Source organism: Muscardinus avellanarius (genome assembly GCF_963383645.1).
Source record: "Muscardinus avellanarius genome assembly, chromosome: 2".
Lineage (NCBI taxonomy): Eukaryota > Metazoa > Chordata > Mammalia > Rodentia > Gliridae > Muscardinus > Muscardinus avellanarius.
This window is the reverse complement of record NC_137787.1, coordinates 70295554-70314521: the sequence shown is the minus strand read 5'-3', so window position 1 is coordinate 70314521 and position 18968 is coordinate 70295554. Positions and strand designations below refer to the sequence as shown.

General features: G+C 34.5%; 1 protein-coding gene across 4 annotated transcripts in view; it reads left to right on the top strand.

Annotated features, from left to right (window-relative positions):
* Positions 1-18968, top strand: part of LOC308258947 (sodium channel protein type 2 subunit alpha) — a gene marked incomplete at both ends in the record, with an annotated part of 93480 nt that overhangs the window by 30869 nt on the left and 43643 nt on the right. For all 4 annotated transcript variants that reach the window (XM_080689584.1, XM_080689582.1, XM_080689581.1 and 1 more), the window contains 4 exons: positions 215-347; positions 4648-4886; positions 15645-15818; positions 18225-18581. In XM_080689584.1, coding sequence (XP_080545710.1) covers positions 215-347; positions 4648-4886; positions 15645-15818; positions 18225-18581 — 903 coding nt within the window. The remainder of the gene's footprint in view (positions 1-214; positions 348-4647; positions 4887-15644; positions 15819-18224; positions 18582-18968) is intronic.

Here is an 18968-nt window from a genome sequence, read left to right as displayed (position 1 = left end):
AAGTATCTCAGAAAGGTGATTATCTGATGGATTTTCAAACAAATTCTCCAAGATGATAAATCCAGCAATAACATAATGAGCTACTGACATTTGAGAAAGCCTGGTGATCACTTAGTTTAAGTAGTTATAGAAGTTATAGAAATAGTTATAGAAGTGATTTGGGGTTTGCCAAACTCAAGAATAAATATTATTTTGTCTGAAACTTTATTTTTAGGGCACAACTACTGAAACAGAAATAAGGAAGAGAAGATCCAGTTCTTACCATGTTTCCATGGATTTACTAGAAGATCCTACAGCAAGACAAAGAGCAATGAGTTTAGCCAGCATTTTGACAAACACCATGGAAGGTATGTCAAAAGTCTTACACCAGAGATACTTGTGGTACTTTGTCATGATGCAAAACCATTTTCTTAAATTTCAAAAAAAAAAACTTCTTAAACTGTTATCTTCTCATTGTTATTTTCTTCACTAAGTAAAAGTAAAATCTATGTAGAACACATGGATCCTACTGTCTTCTAGATTTTCATAATTAATCTACATAAAGCAGCTGCAGATTTGTCTATTTGGAATAATACTTCCAGAGATTCAATTTTAAACTCTTGAAACTTACTGTGTGCATGACATTGAAAAGATTGTAATGGTAAATGTTTATCATTGTGATGATGCTAATCCATTGGAATTGTATTGATTACTTGATACATTATTATAAAATCCCATGATTGAATCAGAAACATAAATGAAAAATGAAATCAAGGCTTAATATTAACCTCTTGAAGCAAAGTGTTCAAAATTTTGTAGTATTACTGTTACCTCCTTCTGACCAGAGTAGTAAAATATATCAGCTTTTTCTTTAGTTGCCGGTTCTGAGTAAAGAATTCAACATTTAGAAATCCAGATCTCAACACCAAAATAAAGACCTTGGAGACACCATAATCTGTGATCTATGTTTAGCTCAGCCACATGTTAAATATGTTACTTTATGGCTTGAATTTTGATTTCCTCTTCAGTAAAATGTGATTAATGATGTTTAGACATAAAGTTATTATAAAGATTAAATAAGGCATCACATATAAAACACCTATGTGCTGGCATGCAGAAGAAATTCATTATTAGTCCTTATGTGTTATTTTAATTCACATGTTTTTGCCTTTCCATACTATGAGTGAATTCAAACAGCAACTGCCACCTTCAACTACTTGGAAACTATGTTCATGTAAAATGTGTTCTAGCCTCCTGCTTTGCTCACCTTTTCCCTTCCCATTTTATATTTCCTCTTTACTTTTATGTAAAATATATTCTATTCCTCTTTTTTTACAATCCCCTCTCACACCTGTTCTACCATGTAAGAAAGTTGTGTGTGTGCATGTGTGTGTGAAAGAAGAAAGAGGAAAGAATGAGACTGAGAGAGAGCAAGTGTGCACATACTCTTATTTCTGTAAATTATGGTTTCTCTGGAGACTGAGTAGATTCTTGGAATAATTATCTTCCACTCTGAATGCAAAGATCCCATGATAGTTATACCAGTACCAAAAGCCTAAAATTTACATCCCCAAAACCCTCAGAGTAGATGTCAGTGACTACACACATCATAGACAAGATAGTAGGACAAGACCCAATTTTCTTAATGTCCTAATGCAGTATCAGAAATCTGTTCACTGATTTCAATGGAATATTAAACTCTAGTGCGTTCTTCCCCAACCTCGCCTGCATTAGCTTGCACTCCCTCTTCCCCCCCAGCTGCCAGTAGCTTGCTCCTCCCTATCCCTCCAGGTAAATCTTTTGAAGATTCTCTGGTCTTCTGCTCCTTGCCATAGCAAAACCACTGAGAGGAAGCTGCCAGTGGTTCTGCTACCGATGTCAGCAGCATGTCTGCTCCCTAAAGCAGGAAGTAGAGAAGGAGACAGGGTAAGTCTAAATCAACAGTCATACTTTGCACTTCTGATAGCATTAAGTTTGAGCTAACATAAGAAACTATTTTTAAAACATCCAATCATCACCAAATTGGACTTGTCCATTAATAACAAAGTTCAAAATGAATGTACCCACATCATCCTCAATGGAAATATGTCTCATGGGGTGGCTTAGGTTGTTCTAGAAACAAGTATGCCTGAGGAAACAGCAGGCGGAGACTTCTTAAATCAACAATATCGCTCTTGGCTTCATATTTTTGTGAGAGACAGTGACTATGTTTTATTCTGTTTTTCATCAGTTGCATGCAGTGTGAGGCTGCCTTTTCTTTATTCCGTTATATCCAGACACTTGAATGTGGCATTGGTCAAGGCTGGTTGTGGCAAAACTTAGCACATTTTGCATACTATAGCTGATTTCAATCATTTTTTGTTGTTGTTGTTTTTATTATTTATGGTGGCAGGAAGATTTCTTGGTTGATATAATCTGTTTATTTGAAGATTGTTTCTTTTCCGATTTAGTTCACCTTCCCTTTTTGCTAACCAGGCTTGTTGATCCAGCTGACAGCTTGTTTTCCTTCTTTTTAACTACAGCCAAGTCTTCATTGTCCAGAGTAATGAATAGCCTCATGTTTACTGAAGCTGTTGCGTATAAGAAAAATTGTTTGGTTTTTCAGGGTTTTCATAATGCAAAACCTTACAGAGAAGTTTCTTAGTCACACCTTTGTGAAGAATGGTGTGAAGATGAGTTAGGAGCACCCAAAAAAATTAGGGCACGCCAGCAAAAGATAGGAACTTAGCTGTCAACGACTCTCAGGATTCCCACCCAGGAATAATGGAGAAGTGGCTGTGGTTGTCTCCTGAGTACTTTGCTTTGTTTCAAAATGTGAGATGATTCTTCTTCTTCTTTTTTTTTTTTAATGAATAATTGAATGGTTTTCTTTTAGAACTTAAACAGCTTTGCTCCAGTTTTCCCTAGTGGCGAGATGAACATCTGCTGAAGCTTCCCTTTTGAACTTTGCTCTGCTTTATTTTCCTTTTCTGCGCTATTCCCATTTTCTTCTCTTTTTTCAACCAAATGAAAAGATGTTAAAAAATATTATAAAATTATACAGGCAAAGGGAGATTTTTCAGCTTCTTGTTATTTATTATAAATGATCTTGCTTTTTATTTTTGTTGTAAGCATCAAGTTATTTGGAAGTCTTAAAATACCTACAAAGTAATTAATGTATACTAATTATGTATATATTTCTCTACATATGCCTGTTTCTCTAATTTATATCTCAAATATTCTTTATTATTTACCAAGTTATATATTTAAAAATGGAAATGAAGAGTTCACTTGAAGAATTTCATTATCCAAAGAGACAACCAAAGAGTCTATCTTAAATGGAATTTTGTTTAAAAAAGAAGCAATGACTTAAATCATTTAGACAAATATTTATCAGTGGGAAATTAATTATTAGTTATCATCATGATTCTTAATTTCATGTTGGTTCCTCCCTTACAGTGTTTAGTTCATAGTAAACAATACCAGTGTGAAGGGATATTCTAGATGTCACAATGGTAATACTAAAGGGACTGGCATGGGTCAGTTGTGCCATGGATGGAAACAAAACAAAATAAAACCTTCCATTTGTCTCAGGGATAATAAATGGTAGTCTATGTTTTGCAGAGCTGGTAGGGACATAGGAAGCATTGATATAATATAGAAAATAAATTTTGTAACCTTAACCCCACTCCTGAATTCATTAAGAGATCACATGAAAAAAAAAGATAATATTTTTATTTCCTAATTCCCTAATAATATTTGGTATTACTTACCAAATTTAATATTTGGGATATCAGATTAAAGATAAGTACATTTCTATCAACTCTTTTATATTATTTAGTTGAAATTCTTTTTGAAAGTACTATATATTTTTAAAAAAATAATATAAAATTTTATGTCACAAGCTTAATATAGTAATTGATTTTAACATATTAAAATAAGTTTATAGCATGAAAATTTATTAATTCTAAGTTTATAGCATGAAAATTTATTAATTCTATGTATTTTCTCCTAAAATTCTGTTGTATTTTTGGGCAATACATGACTCCCACTTTGTGAAATGTTGACATATGATAATGATGAAGAACCTAATTTCTTTGGTTGAGTATTCTCTCTTTTGTGCCCTCTAGTTAAATTCAGAAATGTAGATAAGTAGAATCTTACTGAGTTTAACATGCAAATCTGTATTAAATGGAACTTTATGTGAGGATTTTTAACTGAAAGTAATGATACTGACAAAATTATTTCATTAGAAACCCCCAAAACATATTTAATCCAAGAAACTGAGATTCAGCATTACTGATTAAGGGTTTTAGGACATCGGCTGAGAAGCTTTTGATAACATATGCCTCTTGATCTGTCTGGACATGGATGAGCTTTAAGTGTACTTAATGTAAGTCCTACTGTTTAGTTTCTGGCAGCCTTGAAGACAGTTTTCAAGTATTTTAATATAGCATGTAGAATTTTGGAAATTGTGGTTAGCCATTAGAAAAAAAATTGAAAGCTTACTAGCCTTTCTGTGCTTACCTTTTGACACCAACCCATGATATTCTTTTTTTTTTTCTCCACCATGAGATTAGCTCATGATACTCTTTAACAATTTTGGATTATTTTTTAAAAATACTTTAAGTCAATGACTTAAAGTAATAAAAAATAACTGGCTTTCATCAAAATTCCATTTTTTTCCAGAACTAGAAGAATCCAGACAGAAATGCCCACCCTGTTGGTATAAATTTGCTAACATGTGTTTGATTTGGGACTGCTGTAAACCATGGTTGAAAGTGAAGCACCTTGTCAACCTTGTTGTGATGGACCCCTTTGTTGACCTGGCCATCACCATCTGCATCGTCTTAAATACACTTTTCATGGCCATGGAGCACTACCCCATGACAGAGGAGTTCAGCAGTGTGCTATCTGTTGGGAACCTGGTAAGAACTATTAGAAGAGTTTATGACTGCCTTAGTACCTGTATATCACTTTCTAATAAAAATATGTCACATTTACCTAGACAGCAAAATTTGGCATCCTTTGTTAATAAAAAAATCTTGCTATGACTATACATAATGCAAAATATTAAATAAAGTTTAGGTACAGTTTGATTTAGAATTTAATTTAAATTCCTAATTCATTAGAAAGGTAATTCTTAATCTCTAATAACAAAATCATGATGCATTTCTCAGGTTCTAAGAACAGATTCTTCAGACATGTCTACATTTACTAAACAAATAATAAAATATTTTAAGTCAAATAATATTGAAATATCATTTTAAGCCGAGGGTAGTGGTGCACGCTTATAATCTCAGTATTTGGGAGACTGAGACAGGAGGATCACAGTTTGAGGATAGCCTCAGCTACTTAGTGAGGCCTTTTGCAACTCAATGAGACCCTGTTTCAAAATAAGGAATAAAATATAGGAGTGGGGTGTAACTTGGATGTAGAATTCCCCTGGGTTCCATCCCAAGTACCACCTATATATATATATATATATATATATATATATATATATATATATATATATTAATATGCACATTAATATATATTTTGGTGGTACTCGGGATGGAACCCAAGGGCCTTCTACCTCTGGGCTACACTCCCAGACCTATTTTTTAAATATTTTTTATTTGGAAACAGGGTCTTTTAAGCCAGCTGAGGCTGGCTACGAACCTGCGTGACCCTCCTGTCTCATCTTCCCAAGAGCAGGGATTACAAGCGTGCGCCACCACACCCAGCGAAATATCATTTTAAATACTTTAAGAAAGGTCCTAAAATAAATAAATAAATAAATAAGTTAATTAATTAATTAATTAAAAATAAAGGTCCTGCTGGACATGGTGGTGCATTCCTGTAATCCCAGTATTTAGGAGGCTGAGACAATAATAATATAGATTCAAAACTAGCCTCAGCAATTTAGTGAGACCCTGTTTCAAAACAAAAGATAAAAATGCTCTGAAGTATAACTCAGAGGTAGAGTGCTTCTAGGTTCAATCCCTAGTATCAAATAAATAAGAGGTCTTTTATGGCGGGAACTTTATATGGGAATTATTATATATGGTTTATTTTATGGTAGAATAATAGAAACAAAAGTAGAATTATCTTATACATAGAAACCAAAAAATAGTCATCCAACAAAAATACTTGGTATCAAGATAAAATGCTTATGTGTTCCCATGATCCTCACAATATAATAAATGCACATAAAAATTGGTTATATGTAAAAAGTAAATAATAGGAAATGATATATTTATCCATAAATTAACCACAATTTTTTAATTTAATTTTTCATACTGGTGATTTAACCCCGGGTTATTTTACCTCTGAGCCACAACCCCAGCCCTATTTTATTTTATATTTTATAACAGAGTCTCACAAATTTGCTCAAGGTCTTGATTAGTTGATCAGAGTAGCCTTAAATCTGTGTCTCTTACGCATCAGTTTCCCAAGTACTGGATTATAGCCATGTGCCACCACACCTAGATAATTATTTATTATAGTTTATATAGGCTTTAAGAGCATCCAATGTTGAGGTTAATGTGTGTTGACCATTTATTTTGTGTCATGTGCTGCAATAAATGATTTGCATAAATTTATTCTTTCTAGATTCCCAGTTCTAAGGTAATAGATACTATGATTGTCTCTATTTTACAATTGGGGAAACTGTGCCATAACAGTGAATAGACTGAAAGTACTCCCCCAAAACCCGAAAAGCTCTTCCAGAGAATACGGTTATCATATAGCTATCTAAAATAATGCTATCTAGTCCAAAATTTTACCTCTATTGAAATATCTTAAATACTATCTCAAAAAAAAAAAAAAACAAGCAGGCAAGTGACACAAGAAATATTTATGGAGGTAGATAATTTGGGAAGAAATCCATTGAGTTAAGCACAACTAAAGGGAATTCATTACCTCCTGTAACTAAAATTTATTTGGGACAAGCTCCAGGTTATAACCTCTCTAGATTTCAGTTCTCGGTGTTACTGGGAATCAGCTTCTTGTCAATATATTTATCTCTGCCTGTGTATTTTTCTATTGTTGACAAAACTCTACCAACCTTATTCTAATAAGGGGGAGGGGCTAATAGTTATTTCACTTCTTTTTGAGATTATAAAGATGTTTTACAACTCAGTAGTGTTGATGGTTGTACAACTATATGATCATACTAAAAATCACCAAACTGCATACTACTTAATATTCCCTAGTTTGAATGTATCACTATTATCCAATGATCTATTAATGAACATTCTAGTTTATTTATTTATTTATTTATTTATTTATTTATTTATTTATTTATTTATTTATTTGGTGGTACTGGGGTTCCTGGAAGCCCTTCTACCTCCGGTATACACTCCCACGGACTACACTCCCAGACCTATTTTTTAACATTTTTATGTGGATACAGAGTCTCTTAAGCCAGCGAGGCTGGCTCCGAACCAGCGCGATCCTCCTGTCTCCGCCTCCCAAGCGCGGGGATTACAAGTGTGCGCCACCACGTCAGGCCTCTAGTTTATTTTGGATTTATGTCTGCACCATTCAGTAAACCAGCTTCACTGGTTTAAGAGACCCTGTTTCCAAATAAAAAAGTATAAAAATAGGTCTGAGAGTGTAGCCAGGAGGTAGAAGGGTTTCCAGGAACCCCAGTACCACCACCAAAAAAAAAAAAAAAAAAAAAAGGAAATGATATGTAAAGAATTGGAAAATGAGACTCATATTGGAGACAAAAAAAAAATCACTCAATAGAAATAGATCTGGAGATGACTGAATTGTTAGAATAAACAGAAGATAATTTGAATTTGGAAATATTTTGAACATTTTAAAATGATCATAAATAATACAAAAGAGAATAGGAACAAAAATTAAAACTATAAAATTTCTGAGAATTTTAGAATTCTAAAATAAAAATTCTAAGATGAAAAAGTCACTAGATGGGTTTAAAGCAAAATTGTGCCTATCAGAAGAAATGGTTGTTGAACTTGAAGCAAATCAATTTGATATTTTAATATGTGATAGTTGTATAATGCAAAACACAAAATAAGAAAAGAAAGCAGAAAAAGACAAATATCTGAAGAAATAAGGTCCAAAAAATTTCTCAAAGTTGTTGAAAATAATTACATTATGTTAACTTACAAAGTTTCAATGAACACCAATAAGAATAAATATAGAGCAAACTACATCTTAGTCCTGCCACTGGGGAGTAGGGAGGGACTTTGGAAACAGCCAGAATAAAAAATACTTATGTACATGAGGCTAACATCTCTTTAGAAATAATTTAGGCCAGAGGAGGGAAGGAAAGAAGGAAGGAATGAAGGAAGAGAGGGAGGGAGCGAGGGAGGGAGGGAAGGGAAGGGAAGGGAAGGGAAGGGAAGGGAAGGGAAGGGAAGGGAAGGGAAGGGAAGGGAAGGGAAGGGCCCCATTATTCTACAAACATTGAAACTACCACCAAAAACTACTATCAACAACAAACGTGAAATAATTTCAAGATAATCAACGCTATAGAAGTGTTTTGTGCCAGTTCTAGGGAATTTGTAGCCACACCAGAACGACACTATAAGAAATACTAAAGGAAGTTCTTCAGGCTGAATGTGAACAATTATTTAAATAGAAATTTGGATATGGGGATGATGGTGACTAGAAATGCATAAATGTGAATAGATATAAAAGATTATCTCTTTTTCATAATTTCTTCAAAAGACAACTAATCATTTAAAATTTTATAACATGTAAATGTAAAATGTATGAAAAGATGAGAACATTTTTATTCTATATAAAAATTACAGGACAGTGTCCTTTATAAACATAGAAGCAAAAAAATTATTAGCACAATATTATAATTAAAATCCAATAATAAATAAAATGTTATTAATTTTGGAAAAGTAAGGCTTCTCTCAGAAAGGCAAGATTTCTTTAACACTGAAAAGTGATCAATTAATTGGTTATATAAAAAGAATAAGCAGAAGTATGCTGATGCATGCTTATAATCCCAGTACTTGGGAAGCTGAGACAAGAGGATCACAGGTTTGAGGCCAATGTACAACTAATGATACCTGAGACCTTAAAATTATATCCAAGCAAGAAGACAAATAATTAATTAACTTATTTGTTTACAAAAATCTTTATCAAGTAATGTTTTATAATTAGAGCTGCCTAATGAATTGTCTCAGACTTAATTTCAACTATGTAGTTTATTTTCTTTCTCCTTAGGATAAAAACTATTTGAGTTAAGAGCTACTTTCTTAAGAACCAATAGAAAAGTTTAAAAATAAAAAAACTGTCATTCATTTATAAACTAAGGCCTCTGAATGAGTAATCTACTTAATGTTTAGACCATTAGCCCTTTTCTAATCAATCAGCCCATTAGCCCTCTCAGCTCAAACTTAATATAGAAAATTTTTTAAGTGAAAAGTAATTTTGAATTTTACCAATATATGAAATTATACATAAAAATTACCATGTAAAGTAATATTTTTAACAAATATATCCTCAAATATATATTTTCTACTGTGCTAATTTTATTTTTTCCAATATTAAAGTACTTGGATATTCAAAGGACTTTTTTACATATACTTTTTTTGGTGCATTATAATCTCACATTACAATGTAGTTCAGAGTGATAGTAAAAGCAATGCATAAAACACTTGGTAAGTTTTCCCCTGGTTCCTGCCACACTCTCTCGCCTTCCTGTCCATGCTATTGATATTAGCATTGGTATTATTATGTATGTATATAATGTAATTGTGCCAATTTTAATATTTTATTTAATATTAATGAGCATTACATGTTTAATCATTTGTATGCTCTTATGTTTTGATTCTATAACCACTATTAAATAAGAAAAAATTCGCCGGGTGTGGTGGCGCACGCTTGTAATCCCCGCGCTTGAGAGGCGGAGACAGGAGGATCGCGCAGGTTCGTAGTCGGCCTCGCTGGTTTAAGAGACCCTGTTTCCAAATAAATTTAAAAAAGGTCTGTGAGTGTAACCCGGAGGGAGAAGGGATTCCAGGAACCCCAGTACCAATAAATAAATAAATAAATAAATAAATAAATAAATAAATAATTTTAAGCCGGGTGTAGTGGTGCATGCTTGTAATTCTAGTACTCGGGAGGCTGAGACAGGAGGATCACATAGGTTCAATGGCAGCCTCAGCTACTTAGTGAGGCTCTCAGCAACTTAGTGAGACCATTTTCAAATGAAAATATAAAATAGGTCTGAGAGTGTATCTCGGAGGTAGAAAGCCCCTGGGTTCCATCCCAGTATCACCAAAAAATAAAAAATAAAAATAAAAAGTAAAAATTAATAATAAATAATTTAGGTTTCAATTGGTGTTAAAGCACACTTCAATGCCAGGTGGCTTTTTGAAAATTTACATTCTGTTTCTTTGCAATTTTTTTAAACAAAACCAAATTCCTTTTTGTAAATCGATTCATAGATTTCCAATTCCTTTCTAAAGGAAAGGTTATAATAAAAAATCTTACAAGTAATGAGGACCAGTTGGAGCTTAAAAAATGAATCTGGATTTTTTTTTTTAATTTGAATCATTTTTCTGTAACTCAAGAGTAATTACTTTAAAAATAATGTTTCCATGAGCCAGAGGGATTTCGAAAATACTTTGAAATTACTACATCTATCTTACTCTATCAAGCATTTTAAATCTGTTAGGTAAATGAATTATATAATATCTTTCAATATCAACCAGAAAAGAGAAGTTTTAAAAATTGTTTATTGGTGCAGTGTAGTCCTACATCTTAGTGGGGTGCAAGATGGTAGAGGCATACGTGCACACATCACTCATTTAGCCTTCCACAGTTCCCATCCCATTCCCTCCCCCTCACTCCTTCTCATGTTTGTCTTAGTGATTGACTTTTATGTTTGTAAATGAACGTCATGAACATTAGGAAATTTCCTTATTCCCTCCTCCCATCTCCCTCAGTTAGGTCGCCTTATTTGCTCATCTATAGTTTCTCCTTTTTTCGTCTAGAGTTCCTCTGATGACCCATTTTCTCCCTAGTTTCCACATATTAGTGAGAGCATCTGATTTCTTACTTTTTTGTGATTGACTAATCTTACTTAGCCCAATGTTCTCCAGTTTCATCCAATTTCCTGCAAGTGACATAATTATGTTCTTCGTTATGGCTGAGCAAAATTCCATTGTGTACATATCCCATAGTTTTGTAATCCACTCTGTATTTTGGCAATTGCATTTTGCAACTATGAGAATAGATATTCATGCATTAGTTTGGTAGTTTTATTTCCATTATTGGGTATCTACCCAGAAGTGGAATTGCTCAAACATAATGGTAGGTTCGATTCCCATTCTTCTGAGGCTCCTCCGTACTGTTTTCCAAAGTGGTTGCATTAATTTGCAGTCCCACCAACAATGTTTTAGAGTTCCCACTTCTCCACTTCCTTGCCAGCATTTTTTATTTGTGTTTTGTTTGAATGATTGCCATTTTAGTTAGAGTTAGGCAAAATCTCAGAGTAGTTTTTGATTTGCATCTCTCTGATTGCTAATGATGTTGAGCATTTTTTCACACATTTATTTGCCATTGGAATATCTTCTTTTGTGAAATATCTGTTTAGTTCACTTTCCCATTTTTGATTGGGTTATTTGTTTTCTTAGTGCTGAGTTTCTTAGGTTATCTGTATATTCCAGATATTAGTCTACTATTGGAGGAATAGTTGGCAAAAATTTTCTCCCATTCTGTTGGGTCTCTGTTGAGGTTCTTAATAGTTTACTTTGCTTTACAGAAACTCTTCAGTTTAATGCAGTCCCACATATTGATCTGCCTTTTAGTTTCTTGCACCTTTGGGGTCTTGTTGGGAAAGTTTTTAGCGGTGCCTGTGTGTTGCAGTATTGGGCATGTGGCATTTTCGAGGAACTGCAAAGTCTCTTGATCTATCTTAAATTGACTGTGCAGTGTGGGAAAGTGGGGTTTATTTTCATTTTTATGCATATAATTAACCAGTTTTGCCAATACCATTTATTGAAGAAACTATCTTTTTTTTTCCCAATGTATGTTTTTGGCACCTCTGTTAAAAATTAATTGGCTGTAAGTATGTGGATTTGTTTCTGAGTCTTATATAATGCTCCATTGGTCCATGTATATGTTTTTGTGCCAATAGCCTGCAGTTTTTATTCCTATGGTTTTGTAGTGTAGTTTAAAGTCAAGTATTGGGATTCTTTTTGCATGATTTTTGGTGCTAAGAACTACTTTGGCTATTCTGGGTTTTTTTGTTGTTCCAAATGAATTTATGGACTAATTTTTCTATGCCTATGAGGAATGACCTTGGTAATTTAATGGGTATTATGTTGAATTTGTAGATCACTTTTGGAAGAATGGACATTTTGATATTTATTCTGCCCATCCAAGAACATAAAAGATCGTTCCATTTCCTAAGATCTTCTTCAATTATTTTTTTCAATATTTTATAATTTTCTTCTTAGAGGTCTTTTACTTCTTTGGTTATTGTGGGGTTATAGTAGCTCGTTGCTTCCTTGTTATTCCTCCTTCTCGTGATTTCAGAAGTTTATAACTGTTACATTTAATAGATTTCTTTCAATGTCTAGATGTCAGGCGGTATATCCAAGGGTAAGTTGTGTTGTATTCTACGGTGAAGGTTGAATGAGGAGGGAAATGAGGTCTTAAATGAAAGAATAGGGTAAATTCACATATAGGATAGCATTCAATGAGCGTATGAGTTTGGTAAGGTAGTATATAGTAGAGATTAGAGAGAGTGAATATGTAGTAGTATTCTAGTAACCACTCTAGAGTAGTTAGTATAGTTGTATGAAGTAGATTTAATACAAGACAAAGAAGAGAAAAGGATGGAAAGAAGAGAATAAGTATAAACAAGAGAACAGGCTTGAGAAAGGGGTGGTGAAGAAAGCAAACAAACAAGCATACAAACACACAGAAACAAAACAAAACAAAAACAAAATAATGCAACCCTACCAATATATGAATACTCAGCAGACTTGGCCTCTACAGTCTCTCTCTGTGCAGATGTTGAGCCACCAGCACCTTTCCTGCTGCAAGCCTGGTTCTTTGAGTCTCTCTCAGTTTATGCAGCTAGCCAGTATTGATGGGCTGGATTTAATGTTATATATAGTTCTCCCTCCACACTTTCAACCAATGCAGAGCCTGAGTCTCTCTTGCTAGTGTAGGTGGTGGGTGCTTTTGGGAGCAGACCCAGTGTATGCATAGGAGTTCCTGTTCTCCACAGCTAGGGCTGGGTTAGTCTGACTTATTCCCATTCACCACCATTGGGTGGTCTCAGATGTCATTCTAGGGCTCTGAGACCTGCGGACTGTAAGCCTTTTTGCCTAATTATCCCTGGGTGCTGTTTGCTAATAAAAGCCTCTGCTACATCAAACAGTGGAATCTATTCCCACCTTTGCTAGGTAGAACCACAAAGTCTCAGACCCTGTGAGTTTCTTGCTTACAATGTGATTCCCTGTGGCTGTGCTGGATATTCTCCCATAGGGATGGCATGTTCACTTATGGTGTTGTTGAGCACCATTCTGGATCTCTGGAGGGCATGGTGAGCTCAGCTGCCACTGCTGCAAGTTGAGGCTGGTATTCGGGCCGGAAGAACTGACAGCTTACAATTCCAATGAGCTGCAGCCATTTATTTTTTTCACATCATTTTTGTTTGTTTTGTTTTCCTGTGGTTTTCTGGCAGCCCTGGTGCAATGAAGCAAAATGGTGCTGTGCCTACAGCCACAGATATTGGAGGCAGATGGGGTCCTATTCTGTTCTCTTATTTGCATTTTAGTTTTTCTTTTCTGCAGCTTTCACTTGCCGTGATTTTTTCTTTTTCTTTTTCTTTACTCTTCTTTTCTTTTCTTTTTCTTTTTTTTTCTTTCACTACTGGGAATGGAACCCAGGAGCACTCTACCTCTGAGCTACATCCCCAGCCCTGTATTTTAATTCTTTTTATTCTCTATTTTGAAATAGGATCTTACTGAGTTTCAAAAAGCCTCACTAAGTAGCTGAGGCTGGCCCTGAACCATGATCCTCCTGTCTCAGCCTCCCAAATGCTGGGATTACAAGTGTACACAACCACACCTGGCTGCCATGCTCTTTTTAAATTTATGCTGGTGTCTTTCTTTTGTCAGAATGCTGTTTTCATGGCAATATACTGAGTGTCAGCAGGACTGATGTGTACTGCTCCCTTCAGTTGCCATCTTCCCCTTGACCTTGAGAAATTTTTGTTCATTATTAACTAAGTACCAAAATTTATTCTTCCAGAGGAAAAGCTAAATCTACTAAATATGTCTATTATGAGCTCTTATTTCTTAGAAAGTAATGTTCTCCCTCTTTCATTCCTTAAATATTTGATACACTTAAGTTATGGACCATTGTTAGCTAATTATCAGTTATGGTAAAATAGCAATAATTAATACTGAATATCTTATTAAGGGAAGAAAAGCAACTGGGAAGCACTCAGGAAGGGATGGAATAAAGAAGCTACTAACAAAAAAATAAAAAAAAACAGAAAAAAATGTCAAAAACTTCTAAAAGCAAGTTTAAATACTAAAGTTTCAGTTAAATTATCTAATGGTGGTGTTTTTGTGTTGGTAAAGTTAGAGAAAGTAATTTGTGTTTATTGGTGATTTGTGGCATGTTAGGAGAAAAAAGCTGAGCCCAATTAAATTTAACAGATTCACTCAATAAAAAAATAAAGGTTCTTTACCATTTGTTTAAAAATCAAGCTAGGTTACATGTGGAGGTTCCTTACATATGGAGTTTGCTTTGGCCAAACTTTGGGGTTCAATAGAAGAAAGTTCAAGAATCAGACCAGTGCAAGTTTAGACAAAAATACAATCACTTAAAGAAGTTTGGTTATAAGGAGATGATACAGTAGATGGTATTGGCTAATAAGGGGAAATAGAGTACAAGAAGAGTTTGTTTGATGACAGTGATGATATTTTTAAGTTGAATGGAGTATCTCTACTTCCTCTCCCAACAGAAAGCAGCAGATAAGTGAATTGAGATAGTGAATTCTCATGAAGTCCAAAGAGATGGAAGCCAAAAATAGAAAAATCAGCTGAAAACAGAGATGGATCTTTCATTTTCACAAAAATAATAAGTCAAACCCTGGCTATGAGTGTAACTAGTCTGATAGATAAAGAAAAGTGAAAGTTCAGATTAATTTCCCTTAATTATGAGAAGCACGAGTATTGAGAGTATAGAAAAAAAGAAAAATGGTTAAAGATATATGGAGGAGAGCGAAGGTTTGAAACAGTTGTAGAAACTGGAAACAGAGAGTGGAAAATGCTAATTTCCTTTTGCCAGCAAAAAGGACTTTTTTTTTTTTAACACTGTCAACACCTCCAGGGTCAGTGGTGAGTTTTGGATGGCTGGACAGATCAGAGGCAGAGCCAAGCCACTGATCCAAGTAGGTAGCATCTTTCATATAAAGCAAAATATTGTGCTAATATATATATATATATATATATATATATATATATATATATATATATACTTTGTCACTTCACAAACCTTAACTATAGTTAAAAATATTAAATGTTCAATTGAATACAAAGTGTTTGAGATTACTAATTCATTGTTCCTAAACCAAGCTTTAGAACTCATAATTCAATTTTGATGTATTGGGAGTGAACTGTTTAACCATTAGTTATGTTTCCAGAGTATTCACTCACAGAATTGACTGCATTTCTCACTAGGTCTTCACTGGGATCTTCACAGCAGAAATGTTTCTCAAGATAATAGCTATGGATCCATATTATTACTTTCAAGAAGGCTGGAACATTTTTGATGGTTTTATTGTGAGCCTCAGTTTAATGGAACTTGGTCTGGCAAATGTGGAAGGACTGTCAGTTCTCCGATCATTCCGGCTGGTAAATTAACTTGGGACTGTTCACAATAATTTATTTTTGTCGTTAGTTTAACTAATCTTCATTCTTACTAAGTAAAATTCCAAGATTTCTTTATACCTATAGTATTACTTGAATATATTTCTAAAACAAACTGAATGGCCTCACCACCAGATTGTAATTTCTTCCTCATCATAGTTTGATAAATTAATTCAACTCAACTTTCAACAGTTCTCTCCTTAGTAGTAAAATGGCTGGCCTGATGGGGAGGCAGAAGTGGGGAATCACAAATAAACCCAAACCACAACTAACACCACAACATGGCCATCTCAGTTATATGGGGTTTGTGCTAACCATGCTAAGATTTTATTGGGGCCTAGGATGGGCTCCCCTTTTTTGAGGGTTTAAGCAATTATGGAGCTACTCATTCCTCTCTTTGTCCCCATAAAAATCAAGACTTGGAATAGAGGACCATGTACAAAGGAAGAGGGTAACTAGCAGAACCCTTACCTATTTATTCCTTCAGTCAGATCAGAAAATTACCAACTCCACTCTTGAGAACAGTTGCCTGTATTATACTTTGATAATTTTAAAGATGTACTGTCATTTGATATTTGTATTTCACAAATTTTTAGCCCTTTTGAAATTGAGACAAAATATCACTCAACACATTTCCATTTGAAAGTTTGATATGTTTTATTGTGTTGTTACTTTGAGTTAGTTCTCAATTTTTGTGATTTGTTTTCAAATAATAGAGGTTGTATATCTTTACCAAAGACAGGTTCCAATAGATGGTTTATCATAATACCTTTGGCCTCAAGACATTGTTGTGAAATCTGTTTAGAATTTCTTTATGTGTTGAGAGTATGGCTTAGTACTAGAGCACTTGTATAAATTACGTGAATTGAATTCCTAGCACTAAAAAACAAAAATTAAAAAGAATAAATATGGTTCTAATTTCAGGCTTGAAGGATGAAAGAAATATGATAAAAGTTAAAAATCATATGATAATTAATATGGGCAACTAAAAATGTCATGGTAATATGATTCAGTTTATGAAAATAGGGAGCATAATAATATCATTAGCATCTGGCTTAGTTTGTCGGGATCTTCTGTGTAAATTATTCTCTGGGAATGAATTAAACAGTTTGGTGCTTATCTTTGCTCCTTTGGGTCACTTAGATGCCATTAAACAATGCACTACTCTCAGTATGACATTTACTGAAGCATCAGAAATAAAATACTGTTGCTGTTTAACTGTCAATGGCACTTTAGAGGCCTCTATGAGCTAATGCGACCAATGTGTTGCGCAGTGTCAGAGAAATTTTACACACCATAATCAGTTAATTAAGTCACTGAACACATCAAGGTTGAAAAGTACAACTTTTGCTTAAATTCAACTATTTCTCCTTCAAGCATAATAAATCTTAAAAATAAAGTCCAATGCTATAGCAAGCAAAAGACATAACTAGATTAAAATAATCTAAATACTCCAAGAAACGAGTTTATTTTTCTCTTGTACTTTATTTGTGTTTATATTATTGGGGGGGGGGGTCTGGAGGTGGAACCCAGGGGCATTTTACCTCCGAGCTACACCCCCTGCCCTATTTTTTTAATTCTTTATTTTGAAACTGGGTGTCACTGAGTTGCAGAGGGCCTCACTAAGTAGCTGAGGCTGTCTGCCAACCCCAATCCTCCGGTCTCAGCCTCCCGAATGCTGGGATTACAAGTGTGCGCCACCATGTTTGGCTTATATTATTTGTACTTGTACATGTCTGCATAATAAATAAAGTACATTGCAAAATATATTCACTTTTGGCTTTCACTTTATTTTATTTATTATTTTATTTTTGTGGTACTGGGGTTCCTGGAAACCCTTCTACCTCTGGGCTACACTCCCAGACCTATTTTATACTTTTAAAAAAAAATTGGAAACAGGGTCTCTTAAGCCAGCATGGCTGGCTTCGACCTGCGCGATTCCTCCTGTCTCTGCCTCCCAAGTGCAGGGATTACAAGTGTGCACCACCACGCCCGGCTCCACTTTTGGCTTTTAAATAATGAGAATCTCTACTTCCCTGAAAACCAGCCTTTGTTAATTAATCGCCATTAATCTTGAATATCTTAGTTGCTTTTTTAAAAAGAGGAAGCCTATACCTAAGTATACTCCATATGTTTAGGTAGGATTCCTATTATTAAAATGACAACAGAAAAACTGTGTAACATAATTGTTTTGTTTGCAAGATAAGTTATTTCAGAATGAAAAATACCCTATATCACCCAATATCTGCTACATTTGCTAGATATAGATTGACTTCCAAGTAATTTATCACTCTACAACTGAGATAGTTAAACTGTAGATTTCTTCTGTAAACAAAATTACAGATGTTTTAGAAATAAAGGATATTGACAGCTTTTTTTCTCTTTGTCCAGCTCCGAGTCTTCAAGCTGGCCAAGTCCTGGCCCACACTGAACATGCTGATCAAGATCATCGGCAACTCAGTGGGGGCGCTGGGAAACCTCACCTTGGTGCTGGCCATCATCGTCTTCATTTTTGCCGTGGTGGGCATGCAGCTCTTCGGCAAGAGCTACAAAGAGTGTGTCTGCAAGATCTCTAATGACTGTGAACTCCCACGCTGGCACATGCACGACTTCTTCCACTCCTTCCTAATCGTGTTCCGCGTGCTATGTGGAGAGTGGATCGAGACCATGTGGGACTGCATGGAGGTCGCGGGCCAGACCATGTGCCTTACTGTCTTCATGATGGTCATGGTGATTGGAAACCTAGTGGTATGTAGTAAAACACATTTTCCTTATTTTCAATAGAAATAATGCAATCACAAAAAAGTATGTTCAACAGAATAACTGTGTGTGTATGTTTGTATGCTTGTGTGTGTGTGTGTGTGTGTGTGTGTGTGTGTGTGTCTTTGTATCAAGTTCAAGAGCCAGGATTTACACTATGGTAATCCACAGACATTTAAAAATGCCTCTTGAGCCAACATCATACTTCTTCACTGTTCCTCTTACTATGTCATGAAGAAGAGATTTCTTTCAGTTTTTATACCCAGATCAAATGGAAGTATTACTAAGGATAGTTATTCATTTATTTAGAAGCACTAGCTAGCAATAGTATCCTTTGAAAATGATTTAAATTTGGATTCCCTACAGATTAAGGAA